General features: G+C 39.0%; 1 protein-coding gene across 2 annotated transcripts in view; it reads left to right on the forward strand.

Annotated features, from left to right (window-relative positions):
* Positions 1–18004, forward strand: part of DOCK4 (dedicator of cytokinesis 4) — a 423704-nt gene that overhangs the window by 353166 nt on the left and 52534 nt on the right. Inside the window, exons 30-34 of one of the 2 annotated variants that reach the window (XM_090042292.1) lie at positions 92–150; positions 9892–10040; positions 11537–11622; positions 17540–17566; positions 17734–17829. In XM_090042292.1, the coding sequence (XP_089898418.1) occupies positions 92–150; positions 9892–10040; positions 11537–11622; positions 17540–17566; positions 17734–17829 (417 nt within the window). The remainder of the gene's footprint in view (positions 1–91; positions 151–9891; positions 10041–11536; positions 11623–17539; positions 17567–17733; positions 17830–18004) is intronic. The other variant, XM_090042293.1, reaches the window with a different exon arrangement.

Here is an 18004-nt window from a genome sequence, read left to right on the forward strand (position 1 = left end):
GATACTGTGAAGCATCGGTTATGGTAATCTTACAAAATATTTTTTTAAATAATGCTCTACTTCAGTGATTCTTTTTTTAAATATATCACAGATATGGTGACATGCGGGTAACAATGGGCTGTGAAATCTTCAGCATGTGGCAAAATTTAGGTAAGGAATGAAGAAAAAAACCCTTTTGGTTAAGATTGAACAGTCAAACAAGGAAACACAAATAAAATTTGCAATAAAGTTTGGTTATGGATAAACATATATGTTAAGAATTGAATACCTAATAATGTTTAAGGTAACTCTAGTTAGCAGAGTATTCTCTTGCATTCTGAAGCTGTCATCACTGAATGGTAAGGCATTGTCATACTGTGTCAGACCAGTCCAAATTTCTTTTAGAGGGAAGATAGAACAGACACTATTTGATAGTTCTGAAATACCCCTAGAGGTTCATCCTAACATCAGTAATAGAGTAGTTATGCCCAGAAGCATGAGGATTTAAAGTTGTTCAAAACTATATTATCCTACCTAATGTAACTGTGAATTTTCTCATTATCCATATAAATGTCTAATCCTTTTTAAAAATGTGTTAAGCTCTTGGCTCTAATTACATATTTGGCAGAGATTCTGCCAGTTAGTTGTCCTTTGTTCAAAACAAAAGAGAAGTATTTTCTTAGAGTTCTTCTAATTTTGTTGCCCATCAGTAAAATGTAGCTTGTGAGGTAGGAGTGTGTTTTGTTTTTAAGAAGAAAAAGTGATGCTTATAAAAGAAAAAAAAGACAAAGGGTATGTCTACAGAGCCTCTTTTCCATACATGGAAGTGTCTTATTGAGGAAGATTATGTCCTAAAAAAGTGCTGTTGTCACAAAACAAGTTATTTTGTCATATTAGTGTGGTTTTGGGTGCATGCTAGTAAGCTCTCTGGAGAGAGAGTTTATTGGTGCATGCCCAACACCATGCTAAGGCAGCTATGTTACTTCTGTTTCAGGAGGTGAAACACAGAGTGGAAACAGCCAGAACGGCACTGAAGTTGCATAGCCATTTCCTAAATGTCCTGAATTTGAACTTTGTGCTAATAAACACCCAAAACTCCAATGCATGTATAAATTGGTCATGTCATTTGAGTCAGTAGGTGGACTTTGAAGTGCTGGATAATTCTTATTTTGTCAGGCTACCAGAGCTGGATCATCTTATCTTTTCCAATCCCAGCAACAGCATGTGGTTGAGACCAAGATAGGTTTTCCCATCCCTTATCATTTGCCAGGCTGATTTAGCAAGCATATGATTAAAGCAGTGAATAGGTGAACAAAACTTATATTACCTTACTGGTTGTTCTTCTAGCTCAGCTTGGAAAAAAGTTGTTCCTTGTTTTATCTTTTTGTGATGCAATTATAATGATTTTCTGCATTATTATTAAGAAACCACATTATTTATTTGCAAAATGTTTTGTGGTTCTTGGATAAAATTTATAAAAATGTATTTATTTTCACTGCCCTGGAATACTGAAAGAATTGGCTGAAGCAATTTCAGAGCCATTGGCTATCATCTTTGATAGCTCATGAAGGTTGGGTAAGATCCTGGGTGATTAGAAAAGGGTAAATATTGTGCCTATATTTAAAAAAGAGAAAAAGATTCCAGGGAATTACAGAATAGACAGTCTAACCTTGATCCCTGGAAGGATCATGGAATAGGTCCTTAAGGAATCTATTGTGAGGCACCAGGAGAAGAGTAAGGTGATCAGGAACAGTCAGCATGGATTCACTGTGAGGAAGTCATGCCTGACTAATTTGATTTCATTTTTTGCTAAGGTGACAAGCTCTATGGATGGGGAGGGAAGAGCAGTGGATGTGATATACTTTGACTTAAGCAAGACTTTTGCTGGCATCCTCCATAACATTCTCAATAATAAGCTAAGGAAATACAGACTAGATGAAAGTACTGTACAGTGGATATATAACAAGCATTGTGGTCAACAAATTATCCTCAGTGGCTCAATATCTAGTTGGGAGGAGGTGTCTAGTTGTGCTTCCAAGGACTCTGTCCTGGATCTGGGATTGATTAATATCTGTATTAATGATTTGGATGATGGGATTGAGTGCACACTTAGCAAATTTGTGGATAACCAAGTTACATAGAATTACAGATGCTGGTCAGTAGGACTAGGATCCAGAATAACTTGGATAAACTGGAGAAATGATCTGAAATCAGTCGGATGAAATTTCAAAAGGGCAAGTGTAAAGTTCTACTCTTAGAATAGTATAATTGCATGCACAGATACAAAGTGGGGAATGATGGGTTAGGCTGTGGTACTCCAGAAAAGGATCTATGAGTTACAGTGGACCACAAGCTAAATATGAACGAACAGTGTGCTCTTGTTGCAAAAAAAGAAAAAAAAAGCCAACAGCAGCTTGGGTTGTACAAAAAGGGGTGTCACAGGCATGTCACGGGAAGTAATGTTTTTTCTCTGTCCAGTTTTGAACCCTACACTCCAAGAACAATGTGGACAGCAGGAGAGACCAACATTATTAGAGATCTGGGAAATATAATTTAGAGGCTGAAAAAACTAAGATGATCTAGTTGGTAGAAAAGAAGACTGGGGGTAGATTTGATAGTAGTCTACAAAAACCTGAAGTGTGGTTATATGGAGACTATAAGGGGTAGAACTAGGAGCAACAGTATCAAATTGTTGCAAAGAAATTTAAATTGGGCATTCCTTCATTATTCCTTCAAGACTTCCTTCATTATGAGGATAGTTAAACATTGAGAAAGGCTATCTAGAGAGGTTGTAGAATCTCTATCCCAGTAAATTTTCAATAGCAGGATACAGACATTAGACTTGAATAGTTTAATCAGGGATGATTCTGTGTTGAGCATGGGGGAGGACTAGATGACTCCAACAGGTCCCTTCCAGCCCTTCTTTCCTATGACTCTATGACCTTAATACTGGAACTTACCTAATGGTTTTGATACACATGCTGACTGATAGATCCATTACTGTTTGTTTCTTGAGCAAATCAAGGATGTACATAATATGCTAATTAAATGTCAAATACAAAATTATTTTTCAATGACGCTCTGTTCACTCCTTGAGAAAAGTTATTGTTTTCCAAAAATACAGCAAAAAAAGAAATATAAATGATATCTATTGAAAAAGTTGTTATATTTGTACACATAAGAATTCTCACTTGTGGACAAGTATGTATTTCTCGTCTCACCCTCTCAGTAATTCAGGTGCTTCTCTGTATTATTAATTAAAGCTGTTCCTCTATTCCTCTCAAACCCATTATGTTCTATTGATTCTAATAGCAAAGAAGTCCCTATGGTGAATTTCCTCCTGGTAGTAACTGAGAAATGAGTTAGGGTTGAAATCATGGATACTTTTGAAGTCATTTTTGTAATTGCTAAATTTTGCTGCATTTACAAGGATGGATTAATAGCAGCTGATTTCCCTGAGCCTATACATTTTATCTTCTCCTTCTTGCAAGTGGCTAATGCTAGGAAATATTAGACCCTAGCTACCTGAAATAAAGGCAAAAATAAATAATTGATTGATGTTTAAATAAAACTTAGAAAACAAGAATTTATTTATTTATTGTGGACCCCACTACGTGAGTTTTCTCTATTTTTATTTTAAAGCCTGATTTGTAAAAATTGCATGTATGAATTTAAATGCCACATAGAAACGTCATAGAATCATAGAAAGTTAGGGTTGGAAGAGACCTCGGGAGGTCATCTCGTTCAATACCTTGTTCAAAGCAGGGCTGTCCCCAACTAGATCATCCCAGCTGAAGCTTTGTCAAGCCAGGTCTCAAAAACCTCCAAGGATGGAGATTCCACATCCTCCCTAAGTAATCTGTTCCAATGTTTTACTACCCTCCTAGTGAGAGAGTTTTTTTTAATATCTAACCTAAACTTTCCTTTCTGTAACTTGAAACCACTGCTCCTTGTTCTGTCATCTGCCAGCAGTGAGAGCAGTCTAGCTCCATCCTCTTTGAAACCACCCTTCAGGTTGTTGAGGGCTGCTCTTAAATCCCTTCTGAGTCTTCTTTTCTACAGACTAAATAAGCTCAGTTCCCTAAGCCTCTCCTCATAAGTCACGTTCCCTAGCCCCCTCACCATTTTTGTTGCCTTCATTTATCTACATCCTTTCTGTAGTGGGGGGCCCAAAACTGAACACAGTACTCCAGATGTGGCCTCACTATTGCTGAATAGAGGGAAATAATGACTTCCCTCAATGTACTGGCAGCACTCCTACTAATGCAACCCGGTATGCTGTTATCCTTTACAACAAGGGCACACTGCTGGTTCATATTCAGCTTATTGTCCACTGTAACCCCAGGTCCTTTTCTGCAGAGCTGTTGCTTAGCCAGTTGGTCCCTGAACTCATACCAATTTGGGACTCAATCAAAACAAATTATAAGGTCTAAACACTGAGTTTGTCATCCTTATATTTGAACTTATTAAACATAATATCAAAAATCATTCTGGAAAACTTTCATGGCATTAAATCATTTTTCAAGGGGTTAGGAAAATATATTTTTAGACCATCAGTGGTTGCTAAGATACTGTTACCTCAACTCAGCTAATCTTTTCCTATGCCAAAAATGTAATCCTGGAAGACTGGCCTTTTAGATAAAACACCAGTACAGAGAAATAATGTTTAGAAATAGAAATAATTAAAGATACTGGAAAAAATATAAGGTAACAAGCAGTTATATCTGGTAGGTTTTGGGGACATTTGATTATTTACATTTGGTAGCAGTTGCTGTACATTGTGTTACTTAGGCACCTACAGCAGGGGTGGGCAAAATACAACCTGTGGGCCACGTCCAGCCCACCAGGCCATTCCATCTGACCCATGGGGCACCTAAAAAGTTTAGAAAATTAATAGTTATCTGCTCCTGGCTGCCTGTCAAAGATGACAGGACCCAGGGGAAGCTGGCAGGACTCAGGAGAGAGGCCGGCCTGGCCCCGCCCTCTAAGCTTCCCTTCATGCCTGCTCCAGCGCCATGTGGCCCCGGGCTGCATCGCAGGACTGTGGGAGCACTGGGCTATGCCAGTACCCCAGGGCCAGGAGCAGGAGGGTGTGTGTGTATGGTGTGGGAGGGGAAGAGAGAGAGAGAGTATTTGTGTGTGTGTGTGTGTGAGAGTGTAGTCAGGGGGAGGCACAGTGTGTGTATGTGGAGGAAGGGAGGGAGGGAGGGAGACGGAGATGTGAGGGAGGCACAGTGTTTGTGTTTTCATAGGACAAGTCCCACAAACAAACACCACCATACACATGCACCCACACACCCCCTTGCATTGCCAAACACACAGACCCTCCCCCCCACAAAACCCATACTCTCCCACATAATGAAACACAGACCCACATGTTCCTTCACCCCACACCTATCCATCCCCCCACACACCCTCCCCACGTACCCACAGCCCCCACAAACCTATACCCGCCCCCATCACCCCCATTCCCCCACGGTATACAAGAATAAGAGTTCATTTTAAGTTATTGTGTGATCATCTCTATGTACACTATGCAAACACATATAAATCAGGAAAAAAATATTTTTTGAAATCAAGTTAATGAGTATTGTAGATGTTTCATTTTTAAAATATAATTTGGTATTTTTCTGGTTCTGAGATGGCAAAACCCCTTGCTGAAAGGAGTATTTCCAGGGGCAAGGGGAGGGACTTCCGGTCCCAAGATGGCCACCAGGGGGCTGGGCACCTGTCAAGGGGCAGGGCTACCCATGCGGCCCTCAACAGCTTGCCAAAACTCGACAAGCGGCCTTCTGCCCAAAATAATTGCGTGCCCCTGACCTGCAGACATCTATTTACTATTGATTATTATTTATTTTATATGTTTGGTTTTTTGCCCCCTTTGCTTACAATAATTTTATATATATCTGAGTGACTAATTAAATGCTAGTGACTCATTTTTAGCATAGTTTACAACTTAGTTCTCATAACAGTTTAGATATAGAACCTGAGTGTTGGCCCCTTGGGAGGTCAATTTGAATTCATGTGGGAATTCAATGAGATTTTCACTTTTCTCTAAAGGGAAAGCTGAGGATTTCTCAAGCAGGAGGCATTCTGCGTAAGTTTACACCTGGCTTCTATGAGTCACGAGACATGGCAAGATTCAGAAGAGTGAAGACTGTGTGCTTCACTCTCCAGGTGATCCTCAGTAGAACATCTGGAGATCAGAACTCCACTTTGGATTACAGAGGCTAGGGATGTGGCATTGTAGCACCTATGGTATTTCTGCTTTGATGTACATTGACCTCAGTTAAGTTTCACCTGAGGACTGGAGCATTATCATCTATATTCATTGTATGTCAATTTCAGGTATATTTTTCCTGTTATGTAAAAACTAAAACACTTGAAAAAAAGAATTTTGGATGTTACTTATTTCTTCCAGGAACTTTAGGACCAGATGGAGATTACTGAAATGAGGCAGAACAGCCTAGGTTTTTTTTGCTGTTTCTCCTTCATCTTCTAGCAATAAACCACTTGAATGCTGCCATATGGTAGAGTGGGCAAAATGTATCTCTAGTGTTTCCCCTTGTAAAAGATACTGGATGTGCCAGTACTTAAAATGGCACAGCAAGGAGAACTTTAATATCCTGGGTAGAAGTTGCAAGAAAGAGCAACATTGAAGGGGTATGTCAGTATGAATAAGGCCACAGTGTTGAATATATAGAGTTCAAAGTCAATGATCAAACAGAAGATTTATAGATAAGCTTGCTGTTGAAATGATTTTTTCTGAACTTAACTAAGAGACTGTTAATTAAAAATGTTAATAATTTTAATTGAACCTTTAATAATTTCTGATCTTATTAAGACTGGTAGGTAAACTACCATATCTTTTGATATGGTTGGATTTGATTACAGGTGTAACTGTGGTTTGGAACTTTCAGAGCCTGGAGAAATGAGTTTTGTTACTTATTTAAAAGTTTACAAAGTTGGTAGGCATTTATGTACTTCACAGTTAAAATCTAGGAAGCCTGATCAAACCACAGGTGATTTAATAAAAATTCCTAGTAGTTTATTGTAATTTTTAAGGATTAATAAACCTGATTTTTCACTTTACAACTGAAATCAGTAGATTTACTCTAAAATAAATTAGGGTGACACTGAGGAAGCACGGTGGATGTATAGAGTGATAACTTCAACTGTACCTAAATACACCTGATAATGTATCTTATTCTAGAGGGGTTTGGTTCTTGAGTTTTTCAGTTTACTCAGGGTAAAAGAGTTAAAAGCACTGAAATACTGTAGGTGCATTAGCCCCATGGAGTGAATCTACAAAGTACATAGTTTCATTTTTCAGTGGGTTTGTTGTTGTGTTGCCTACACTGTGGGAGAAGGGGCCTCACCCACCTTAGTCCTCAGGCATGCAGACCTGGAAGTTCACTCGTAAGAATGCGCCAGTCTTGCTCTTAATGAGTGTTTATACACATGCTCTGGGAGGCAGGGGGACAGGGGCAGGGAGGGTACTTTAATTGAAGCAGCTCAGAGCATCACCTGTATTGGCATCCCCATGCTGAAAAATGGCAGTTGGTGTGCTTTAACTAACACTCATCGAACGAGTTTTAGTTTAAGCACCCCTACTGCCATTTTTCAGTGCAAGGATGCTGATGCATGTGATGTTGGAGTCTGCTGGTGCCCAATAATTTACCATGCTCCAGCAGACCCAATTAATTGAGTCTGTTCTGACGTAATTATAACTCAGGGGTTCTCAGCTGGGGGTACTTGGGAAGGTCCTAGTGGGTATGTGCAGGCAGGCAGGGATGGAGCACCACGACGTCCCAGGAGCAGGGCCAGGGCAGAGTGAGGCCAGCGGTGCCCCTTTGCAGGCCGCACAGGCACTGCCTGGCTAGTCAGATGCGGGGGAGGAAGGTAGCATGTGCAGCTGCTGCTATGCAACACACTACATTGCTGCCGCTTCGCACCCAGCTGTGCCACCCCTGTCTAGAGATGAGCCCAGGGTGGCCTCACTGCTCAGAACCCAGAATAAAGTGTACACTCTTTGAAGTTTTTCTTAAAAAAGCACAAGAGAAAAAGGGAGGCTGTAATAGCCAAATAGCTTAGTGGTGAGGGCACATGACCGGGAGGCTGGAGTCCCAGGTTTGTGTCCTTTCCTGAATCAGGCATTAAGGGATTTAGCAGGCATTCCATTTAAAGTGCGATAGGATGTGACCCACAGTCCCAACAACTCGGCCTCCTACACATGCATGGCAAGAAGGACATTTATGAAGAGCAGCGATCAGATCCCAATTGCACCATGTTGCCAGTACAGGGGGAGTCCACATCATGATCCTGAGCTCTCCCTCCACCAGCAAGTCGGAAGCCAGTCTGCTGATTGGCGCTCCCAGCCTCTCAACTGCATCCAAGTTGAGGGTTCTGATGCAACCTCGAGGCTGGGAGCCCTCATCAGTTGACTGCATTATGGGAACCAGCCACAAAGGTATTGCACACATTTTGTATAACTTTGTGACTTATTCCCTGTGTTATCACCCCATTAGTTTCATGAATATGTGACCAAGTTACTGAGACATGATTCACTGGTTAATCATGTTGTAAGTGTAACATCTGCCAGGGGCCATAGTGTGAGTCTCTTCTGTTAGAGCTATTCCATTTTGCATAAATTAAGTATTGACTGGAGCAGAGAGCAAGACAGAGTAGTTAGGGCACTCAGTTAACTGACAGGAATCCTGGTTCAGCTTTACCTTTAATATAGCTAAGAGTTATAACTTGAAGTAGTTTGGTATGTATGTTGCTATGCTCTGTAAATCTGCATCTGTGCAAAGATTTTATAATGCATATTGGCTGTTTGCATTTGATAAATGAGAATAGTCAAGACACAGCAAAATCATCTTTAAGATCTTTCTGCAAGTAACAGAAGCTAAGAGAAAATGTTCTCATCAGTACAACATAAATCCTGTTTTATTTTAATTTGCTGAATGTTTTGAGACTTCTGCACTGCATAAATTGAATATGATTAATTAATGGCAGAGGTTTAACTTTGATAGGACAGGGAAATGTTTTGAGAACAATAGAATCCCAACTTGCAAAATTTTTAGACGAAATTTGTACTCTCATTTTTGGACCCACAACATGAAGGATAGGTGCAAATGTGCATGTTTATGTCTTTCCCCAATGTGCAGAGAGGGATTGCTAGCTGTGTTACTCTGCAGCCAGGCAGACTAACTAAATGAGAGATGCATGGCATAAGCTTTCTTAAGGAGCAGACTTATTTCGTCAGGTGCTGTGATGACATAAGGCCACTGCTTACAGAAGCTGATGCCATACATCTCTCATTTAGTTAGTCTGTAAGGTGCAAATCTTTACTGCTTCTCCCCAGTGCATACATGAAATCAGATAATTAGCCACGTTTATAGACAAGCACATAGGAGCAATTCATACCTGCAAAAAGGAAACAGCCACTATGAAAACAATGTCCTTAATACATTGGTTTCTATAGTAGGAGTAGCTTACTGGTTGCACATCAGCTTTCTGGTTAAGACAGTTAGCTTGATACTATGGGAGAATGTCAGAGAATTCTTAAGAAAGTGATGATCACGGAAACTTTTATTTGTTCTTTTCCCCCATTCCAGATGAACAGTAAAGAGAGTGAACAGTCTAACAGTGTGAACAGTCATTCATAAACTCAGTGCTTTTTCAGAAATGTGATGCACTAGTCAGACTCTTTTTCCTGCATTGCCCATAGCTGTTGTCTTTTTCCTGGAGTTTAAGAAGCACTCCATGCCAGGAACGTTGTTAGCTAACTAAACTGTTTTCGTTTAGACCACCATTTTATAATCTTCACACAGCAGCCAGTAATGTGGGTTGTTCATAACTTACCCAGAAGGGAATCTCTAATTACAGTCAACTTCATTTTAATTTTAGGGGAACATAAACTCCACTTCATCCCAGCATTGATTGGCCCCTTCCTAGAAGTGACATTGATACCTCAGCCAGACTTACGAAATGTAATGATTCCCATTTTCCATGACATGATGGACTGGGAGCAAAGGCGCAGTGGCAACTTTAAACAGGTACCGTATGTGAAGTTTATCAGGCAAGATTGAAATTCAACTCTAACACTGAACAATTATTTCATTAACAAAATCTATAATGGTGCAAAATGGATGAAGAACAAGTAATACCTTGCTGTGACCTCAGCTGGAGGGAAATACTGTAAGTCCTTGAAGATGTCAACATCAAAAATTGGTATTACTTTTTTAAGATGAGGGTGAAGTCAGTGTCCAAATTAGCATATTATTAGTAAGGCAGAATTTCACTCGGGGTGACTTTCACTCAGGGTTCTGTAGCAGTAAGGGTTACATTGATGGGGAAAAATAATTAGGAAGAAAATCAGGCATGATATTATGAAGGTTTACTGAGATGGATTCTACTATCTGCCCTCCCAGTTGACAAAACTCCCTGTTTTTATGAGAAACCAGCCCCTGTGAGGATCCAGCTATTCTAGCCACTCAAGTACTTGCTTAGCCAGCAAGTAAGGAACTACCAAGTGTACCATCTGCTCTTGCAGCTCCCACTTGGTTCCTTCACATTGCTTCAAGCCACTTCGTTCTGCTCTCCTCCCTCCTGCTTTAAATGAAACAAAGAGAGAGTATTTGAATTAGTTTCAAGCAATGATACGGATTAGTGTGGGATCTCTAACTAGAAACAAAAAACAAAGTGAGAGAAGAAGAAGTGCATGCAATGATGTAAGTAGGTGTTTTTTCCCTTTTAATATTTTAACATGTTACTATATTTACTTTCAAATTGTTGATAAGGACTAATGGAAAAATAAATCTTACATAAGCAATATACCAACTTTCTGCTTCTTTCTGTATTGGTCATTGGCTTAATGGCATGCTGGAATTATGATTTACTCTTCAGCAGAGCACTTTCACAATAAAATGGTTAATTCTTGTTTTTAGTTACTAAATATCTTTATTGCTGTAAGGAAATTTATTCTAGCATCTTTGCTTCAATAATAAATAGTGATCAATAATTATTGCAATCATCATTGGCTACAAAATCTTTATGTTCTAGCTTTTCTTAACAACTGACTTGGAAATCCATTGCACTAGATTTCCAAAGCAGCATGTTTGAGGCATATTTGAGGTGAGGGGATTCAACAGTGGCAAGAGTAACTGTGAACCCCAAATTGCCAAAGAGGATAAGTCATCATACAATTAATTAATGGAGGTAGCTTTATATTGAGGTCTTACAGCCTGTGGTAAGAATTCAGTATCATTGGGTTGTATGATTTTTTTTATTTGAGTCCATAAATAGATAGCTGCCTTAGCAGCAGCAGCAGCAACAACAGCAAATGCTGCTCAGCTTATAGGTTTAAGTCACATTCCATTTAAATTATTTTTAAAAAATCCTCAGGAATGGTAGCAGTTTAAAAGAGATTCAATCTTTTGTCATAAAATTCAGTTTTACTTTTTAACCAGTAATTTAAGGGATTTATTTAGTAACCCCTTTTTTTTCAAAATCTAATTAAAGAAAAAAAGCCTTTTATATGTATGTGTTGCAGGTGGAAGCTAAACTGATTGACAAATTGGATAGCTTGATGTCAGAAGGCAAGGGTGATGAGACCTACCGGGAGCTCTTCAATAGCATGTGAGTAATAAATTCCTCTTTAAGTCATTTATTAAATCCAGTTTGTTAGCTCCTAAAAATGTGTGTGGACTAAAACTACTAAACCGACTATGATCCTTGTTTCTTTTGCCAGCTAAGAAATAAGGGCTAATTGCCTACATGAAGATGTTCTTATTGTATCTTCAATAACTGAACATGTCTTTTTATTTACAGCTATACCTGGGAGGAGAGGCAGTGTATCTTATACCATAAACTATTACCATTCATAATAATTTTGAAATCTGAAAAGCTAGAGATGTTCATTTGTTGGGTGGGGGATGCAGGTGGGGTGTGGGCTTTTTTATATAACCTTGTAAAAGCAAGCAGCTGCTTATTAAATCCATTTCACAGATGACCAAAACTTGCTATTATCCAAATAAGGTTTTCACTTTTGGATGTTTTAATTGTTGTTGTGACTATTTTATTGTGAGCAGGTTACCTTCATATTATAATTATTTTACAAGTGATTATTTGATCACTGCATATATGTTAAGAAGTGGCATGTTGTTGATTTATAACAAGAGACTCTTACAGTAGAGGAGGGTAAATGCTGTCCTTTATTCTGGAGCCCTTAGGGTGCTCCACAGGTTATTCCCATCAAATGTAATCACTGATGTCAAATCATGAACTAAACTCTTATCTCCTTTATGTTTCCCAAATTAACTCCAACTCTGTGTAAGACTTCAGTATATAAGACTCCGGTAACTTCAGAAGTGACTATATTGTTCTTCCACTGGGTTTCATGTTGTATGTTTGTTTTCTAATCCTATTAAACATACAGTGTATTTGTTTTGAGTGACTTCTTTTTAAGTGAGAGAGAAAAATCACATTTAACTCTACAAATAAACTTTATTCATATCTCTGTGCCTGTGCTCTGGCAAACATAACCATCTAGAATCACAGTCAAAGAAAAAACCCTGGTCTTCTAATATAAGTACTTATGCTCATAACATCCAAAGGAAAGCAGAAATGACTGAATAATGGAGACCTATAACAAAGTATGTTAAAGTATAAACTGTAGTAGTACTTCTTGGAACGTTTAAGTGTAAGCAAAAGTAATAAAAAATAAGAAAAGTTCAAAATCTTTCATAGCAAAGCTTTAAAATAACTTTAAGATAAAACTGTAACTGTAAGATAAAGTATATAGCATCTGAAATGCAGTTCTTGGGGGAAAAACTTAAGCTTTATTGGGAAGTTTTAAATGGGGGAGGCATTATACAAAGAATAGTGGAAGAATAGGTTAAAACTTTTTATAAACCAGTCACTGTATCATAGCGTCTGCCTTGACTGAAGGACATAAGTGAAAAGGTATTTAAAATGAAGACTATACCTTGTGATTTGAAGAAAGAAAAAATGGCGAAATGTGTAAAGGTTTGTGGTCATTATTATACAGGGCATATTACTGACAAAACATCAGATTATTTTTTTCTTCCATCAGTAATTTAAACAAATATTATCGAAGGGTTTTGGTGCTGTACTTCCTTGAGCTAAAAACAATGCAAATGTGATTAGATTAAGATGTTGATGCAATGATGTACATGATAACTGAAGAAATTGTGAAATATTAGCATAGTTTTCAAGCAAGTAAGTTTTGAATGTTTTGGCAAAATGAACTACCAACTATGGGCACATCTGAACAAGGCACCATAAACTGCACACAGTGCATGCTCACCCGTTCATCATGCTGATAATTAGCAGTGTGGTGGTTTATTTTGATACCGGGAGATTCCAGTGTCAAAAGAAACCACTGCTGAAAAAAGTGGCATAGCAGAAAGGGAGCCTGGCTGGCCAGAGCTGTTCTCTGGCTGCTGGCCAGGCTCCAAGCAGTCAGCTTGACGCCACTGTTGCCCTAGGAGGTCACCAAGACCCCAGGTAAGACTGTTGGGGCCAGCACAGGTACTGGCCTTAGCCTCCCCTACCCCACCTGGGTCAATTTGCCACATGCCCCTGCATGTGCATGCTTATTGGGACGTGCCCTATGAGTCTTAAGAATGTCCCCTGATTCATTTTTAATAGGCACTGCTAAGCAAATACAAAATGAAGGAGAGAGAAGTATACTTTTCTTGCATTTTCTGGATATAGGATAATAATTTACATAGTGTTTTGTAGGAGTCTAGGGTTTTGTCCTGTTTTCTCTCTCTCTGCAGACAGCTGGAATCAAAAAAACTTTTGCATCTCAAGATTCCCAGGCTAACTTAATTTTTTCAGAGCAACATACAAACCTCTTTGCATTGAAGGCACATCAAAGACAAATTACAAATGTCACTGGACAGATTTAAACTGTTATAGGCTGTGGGGTTTGATGTTCATAATGAAATATGCCATGAAATGCAAGGGGGGAAAATGTTGCTGCTATTCATTTTTGGACAGGCTTCATCCCAGGAGGCTTAGAAGTGACCAGACAGTAGCTGGCTTGCAATCAGCAAGGCATCATTGAGGACTGTTACTAAAGATGGAAAAGTAAATATTTTGTTGTAATCAAGTACAAATTGCTATATTTGTTGTCCAATGTAATTCACACGGAAAAAGATCTTGATCTCACTTCAAATTGTTACTCTGTGATTAAAAATAATTGAATGTCTTAGTTAAATAACATAGGAATGTTAATTATCAATACTCTCTTGAGAGTTCAGGCTACATCTCTGTAGTATTCTGATCACTTACTCAAACCAGAAGCCATTTTTTAGTTTAAAACCATTGCTCGTATGGAAGCCCTTCATTTCCAAAAATTGCTAGTAATTACCTGGTATAGAATTACTGCAACCTTCTAAACTGACTGCGTGAAGCCACCTTCATTCATATCAGGGTCCAATAAAAGTAGCAGGAACAAAATGCTTAGTTAGTAGCAAAGATCTGAAATGTTGACCCAGGAGATCCCTTCCACTCTTATGTCCTTATTTTATAATGTATGTATTGCAAAGAGCAACCAGTGCCCTTCAGTGTTTTCAAATGAAATAGAATGTCACTTGCTTTATTGCATCTACCAGGAGCTCCTCCTAATCCTCCATACCCCACAACAGTTTTCCTGTGTACCACCCTCCCAGCCCCTTCCTGTTTCAGGGCATCATTGCAACTCCCCACACATTTCCCAATTCTAGGAACTCTGTATCTTCCATTTCTTGCACCCGTATACCTGATACGTGTGCAATTTTTCCCCCTCTCCTACATCATTGTTCCTTATTTGCTGTCCGGGAAGCCCATAGTTGTTTCCCTTCTCCCTTCCATAACGCCTCCATTCCTTCCTTCTCACTGTGGCATGGGGTCTGAGTGCCTCCTGTCACCACACCATCATTCCCCATTCTCTAGCCTAAGCCAGAGGGTCTTTGTTCCCTCCTTTCCACGTTGTTCTTAACTTCCTTCTGCCCTCATGCTAGAAGGATTCTTGTGTCCACCAGAATCAGCAGAGAAGCTCCCCTTAATTCCTAGACCTTTCCCTGAAATTTTGGAATTGTTCAATGAGATGTTCAAAAGTTACTGCATTACAGAGAGATAGACAAGTTATCAAATGCCACTGAGTTACACATGTAATATTTAACTAGTTTGCTTAATAAAGTAAAAAGAAGAAAACTCTGACCATTGTAAGATTGCATTGGGATTCACTTCATCTCCAGTTCAGGTGGGCAGTTACGAGACTCTTTGATCAGTAACTCCAGAACACTGCAGGGTGATTATGGTCCAGCATGAGTATGATTACAGATAAAGTCTATAACAAGGTCAATATCTAAGTATATCTTCTGCACTGGACAGATAAAACTCTCTTTTGTATCCACTCCTTTGTTCTTAAGAGGTACCAAAATGGTTACATGAGGTTCATGATGCCACTTGAGATACTGACTGTCCTGCTTTTTTTTTTCTTTTTTGGAGTTACCCAAATATGGAGGTTTAAGTAAAAAGACCCTGCAGATGTGCATTTATTAGTGCAGAGTCAGGTTCCTTTGCACTGCCTGTCCTGTCCTTCACTTTTGCACAATATTTACAATGCTCTGCACCTGTGCCATATGTCAAGTCCAGTGTCTAACAAGAACTGAACGATGAAGGCAAGCAGGCTTCAGGCCAAAGAAAAAAATGCGTGTGCATGTGGGTGGCTGGTAAGCAAACAGATCTGGGAATGGGATCAAGGAGAAGAGGTATTAAATAAAGTGTGCACAGAATTTCAGACACCATGTTGTGAAGAGAAAGAAGGCAGAGCTGACATGCCAGGCATTTCTTTCTATAAGTCTACCTAGATATTGCTATGAGGAAGCCAGGGGATATATTTGAATGGCTCTTGATGTACATATTTGCTCTGTGTTACATCTGTGAAAGGTATGTCATGCAAAAAAGGAGGTATGCACAGAACACAACCTATACAAGTGCCCAACTGGAAAAAAACCAATATTTTTCTATGTAAATAAATATTCTTTATCTATCTATCTATCTATCTATCTATCTATCTATCTATCTTTAACATATGTCCACGTAAGCAGACAGATAACATAGATAGATAATTGTGTATGGTGTGTGAATTTGCATGTGTGCAGACTAATTATTCATATCGAAAGTCATGCTATATTATACCCATAGGAAATTGAACAGGACATAGTTTATATACTCAGTTAGCATGTAGGGGCTCCTACAGACATGGATTTCAAATGAATCGAGTCTGCTGGAGCATGGAAATTGACATACTTCAGCAGCCTGCCACGTCACGTGCATCAGCGTCCCTGCGCATCCCTTAACTGAAAAAAATGGAGGTGGGGTGCTTTGAAATAAAACGCGTTCAATGAACTTTAGTTCGAAGCTGCCATGTTTTCAGTGCGGGGATGCTGATATGATACACATGATGTGCGGACACTTTTTAATTAGTGCAGCTTGCTAATTAAAGCACCTGATGCTGCGTCCTGGAGCACATGTAAAATTGCCCTAGGAGTTTTGGAGATCTGTTCAGATGAAGGTCAGTGAACCTGGGAGCTCCCCTGATATAGACAGAAGTTCTGATGTTTTATCTACAAGCCTCTAAAGTCCTGTTGAGTATGTGTAAATGGCAGTTTTCAGAGGCTTATAACACAGCCAGGTCTAAGTAGATTTTCATGGACACAGAAAAACACCTCTATGACCTCTGGACTCATCATCCTGCCAGATTGCAGAATCCTGCACCTCACCATGGACATAATGGAACTCCTTATATTAATAACTGTTTGGGTAATGATTTATCATTGGGAAAGCTCTCCGTTTTACCCATACTCCTTCTCTGAAATGTCTGAATATTTCTTTCTGAGACTTTCAAGAAGCAGATCCTTAGGAAGAAAGAAAATGCAGAAAATTTCGGTCCAAGTGATTAAATAACGTAAGGCAATCTTAACAATCATGTTGCTGCCAGCTCCATCTATTATGCCACATTAGTCAGTGTAAATTAGTTTGTTTCAGTGTGTTATCCTAATTTACCTTCATATAAGGGAGAGCAGAGTTTGACATCTTTAGAATCCTTTGGTTCAACAGTTAAATTCATGGAACTGTAAATGCGTAGATAGTATGTACTGAGTGGAGGCTGTTAAATGAAGGGAACACGTTACAAAAAAATCCCTCCCTAAACAAAAAGCTTTTTCCTGTTGCAATTACAATATAGTTAAGTTGTGTGGGTGCAGAATTATTGTAGGCGGGAGCAATCCTTACATTAGCAAAGCAGGGTTCCATTGAAAAGGAATCTTAAAATTCTTAATGTTCTCTTCTAGGTAAGTCTTCCCCTTCCTTCTGTTTTCTTAAATGCTTGCATATAATGAATTAAAGAAAAACAAGAAGTATATATTATAATCTAAGGCTTTGAAATATTTGTGTATTTTCTCTCTAATATTTGTGTGCCTTTCGATTTGACATGGCTAACTTAAAAATCCATTTGCTTTGTCACTGCTTCCTGGATTAGAATTCCACTCTTTGGTCCCTATCCTAGGTAAGAATTTGTTTGCAAATTGTGCTGCTTGTGAGAACAATGTCAAATTAAATCCCTGAATGTTGCAGATATTGCTAAGGCCTCTCAGATACTGCTGAGAGTAGAGTGGTTGTCATGGTGACAGATAAAAATAAATGGTGAAAATATTCTGGGTTCATTTTTTCCAGCCTACTGAAGAAAATTGAGCGGGAAACATGGAGAGAAAGTGGCGTTTCATTAATTGCTACTGTAACACGTCTAATGGAAAGGTTACTCGACTACAGGTGAGCAGTTAGCACATTATTTATATTGAGACTATTATAGCACTCAGAAGTCAAACATCAAGGTTACAATCCAGCAGTTTTCTAACAGGAATTTGGAAACTTCACTAGGAGGTTACTGGTACGGAAGTACCCCAAGATTAGTAGTGATTAGAAATCATTCTCTTACTGCCTTTTC

The sequence above is a fragment of the Crocodylus siamensis genome, chromosome 4, assembly GCF_052110815.1.
Source record: "Crocodylus siamensis isolate JL-2025a chromosome 4, ASM5211081v1, whole genome shotgun sequence".
Lineage (NCBI taxonomy): Eukaryota > Metazoa > Chordata > Crocodylia > Crocodylidae > Crocodylus > Crocodylus siamensis.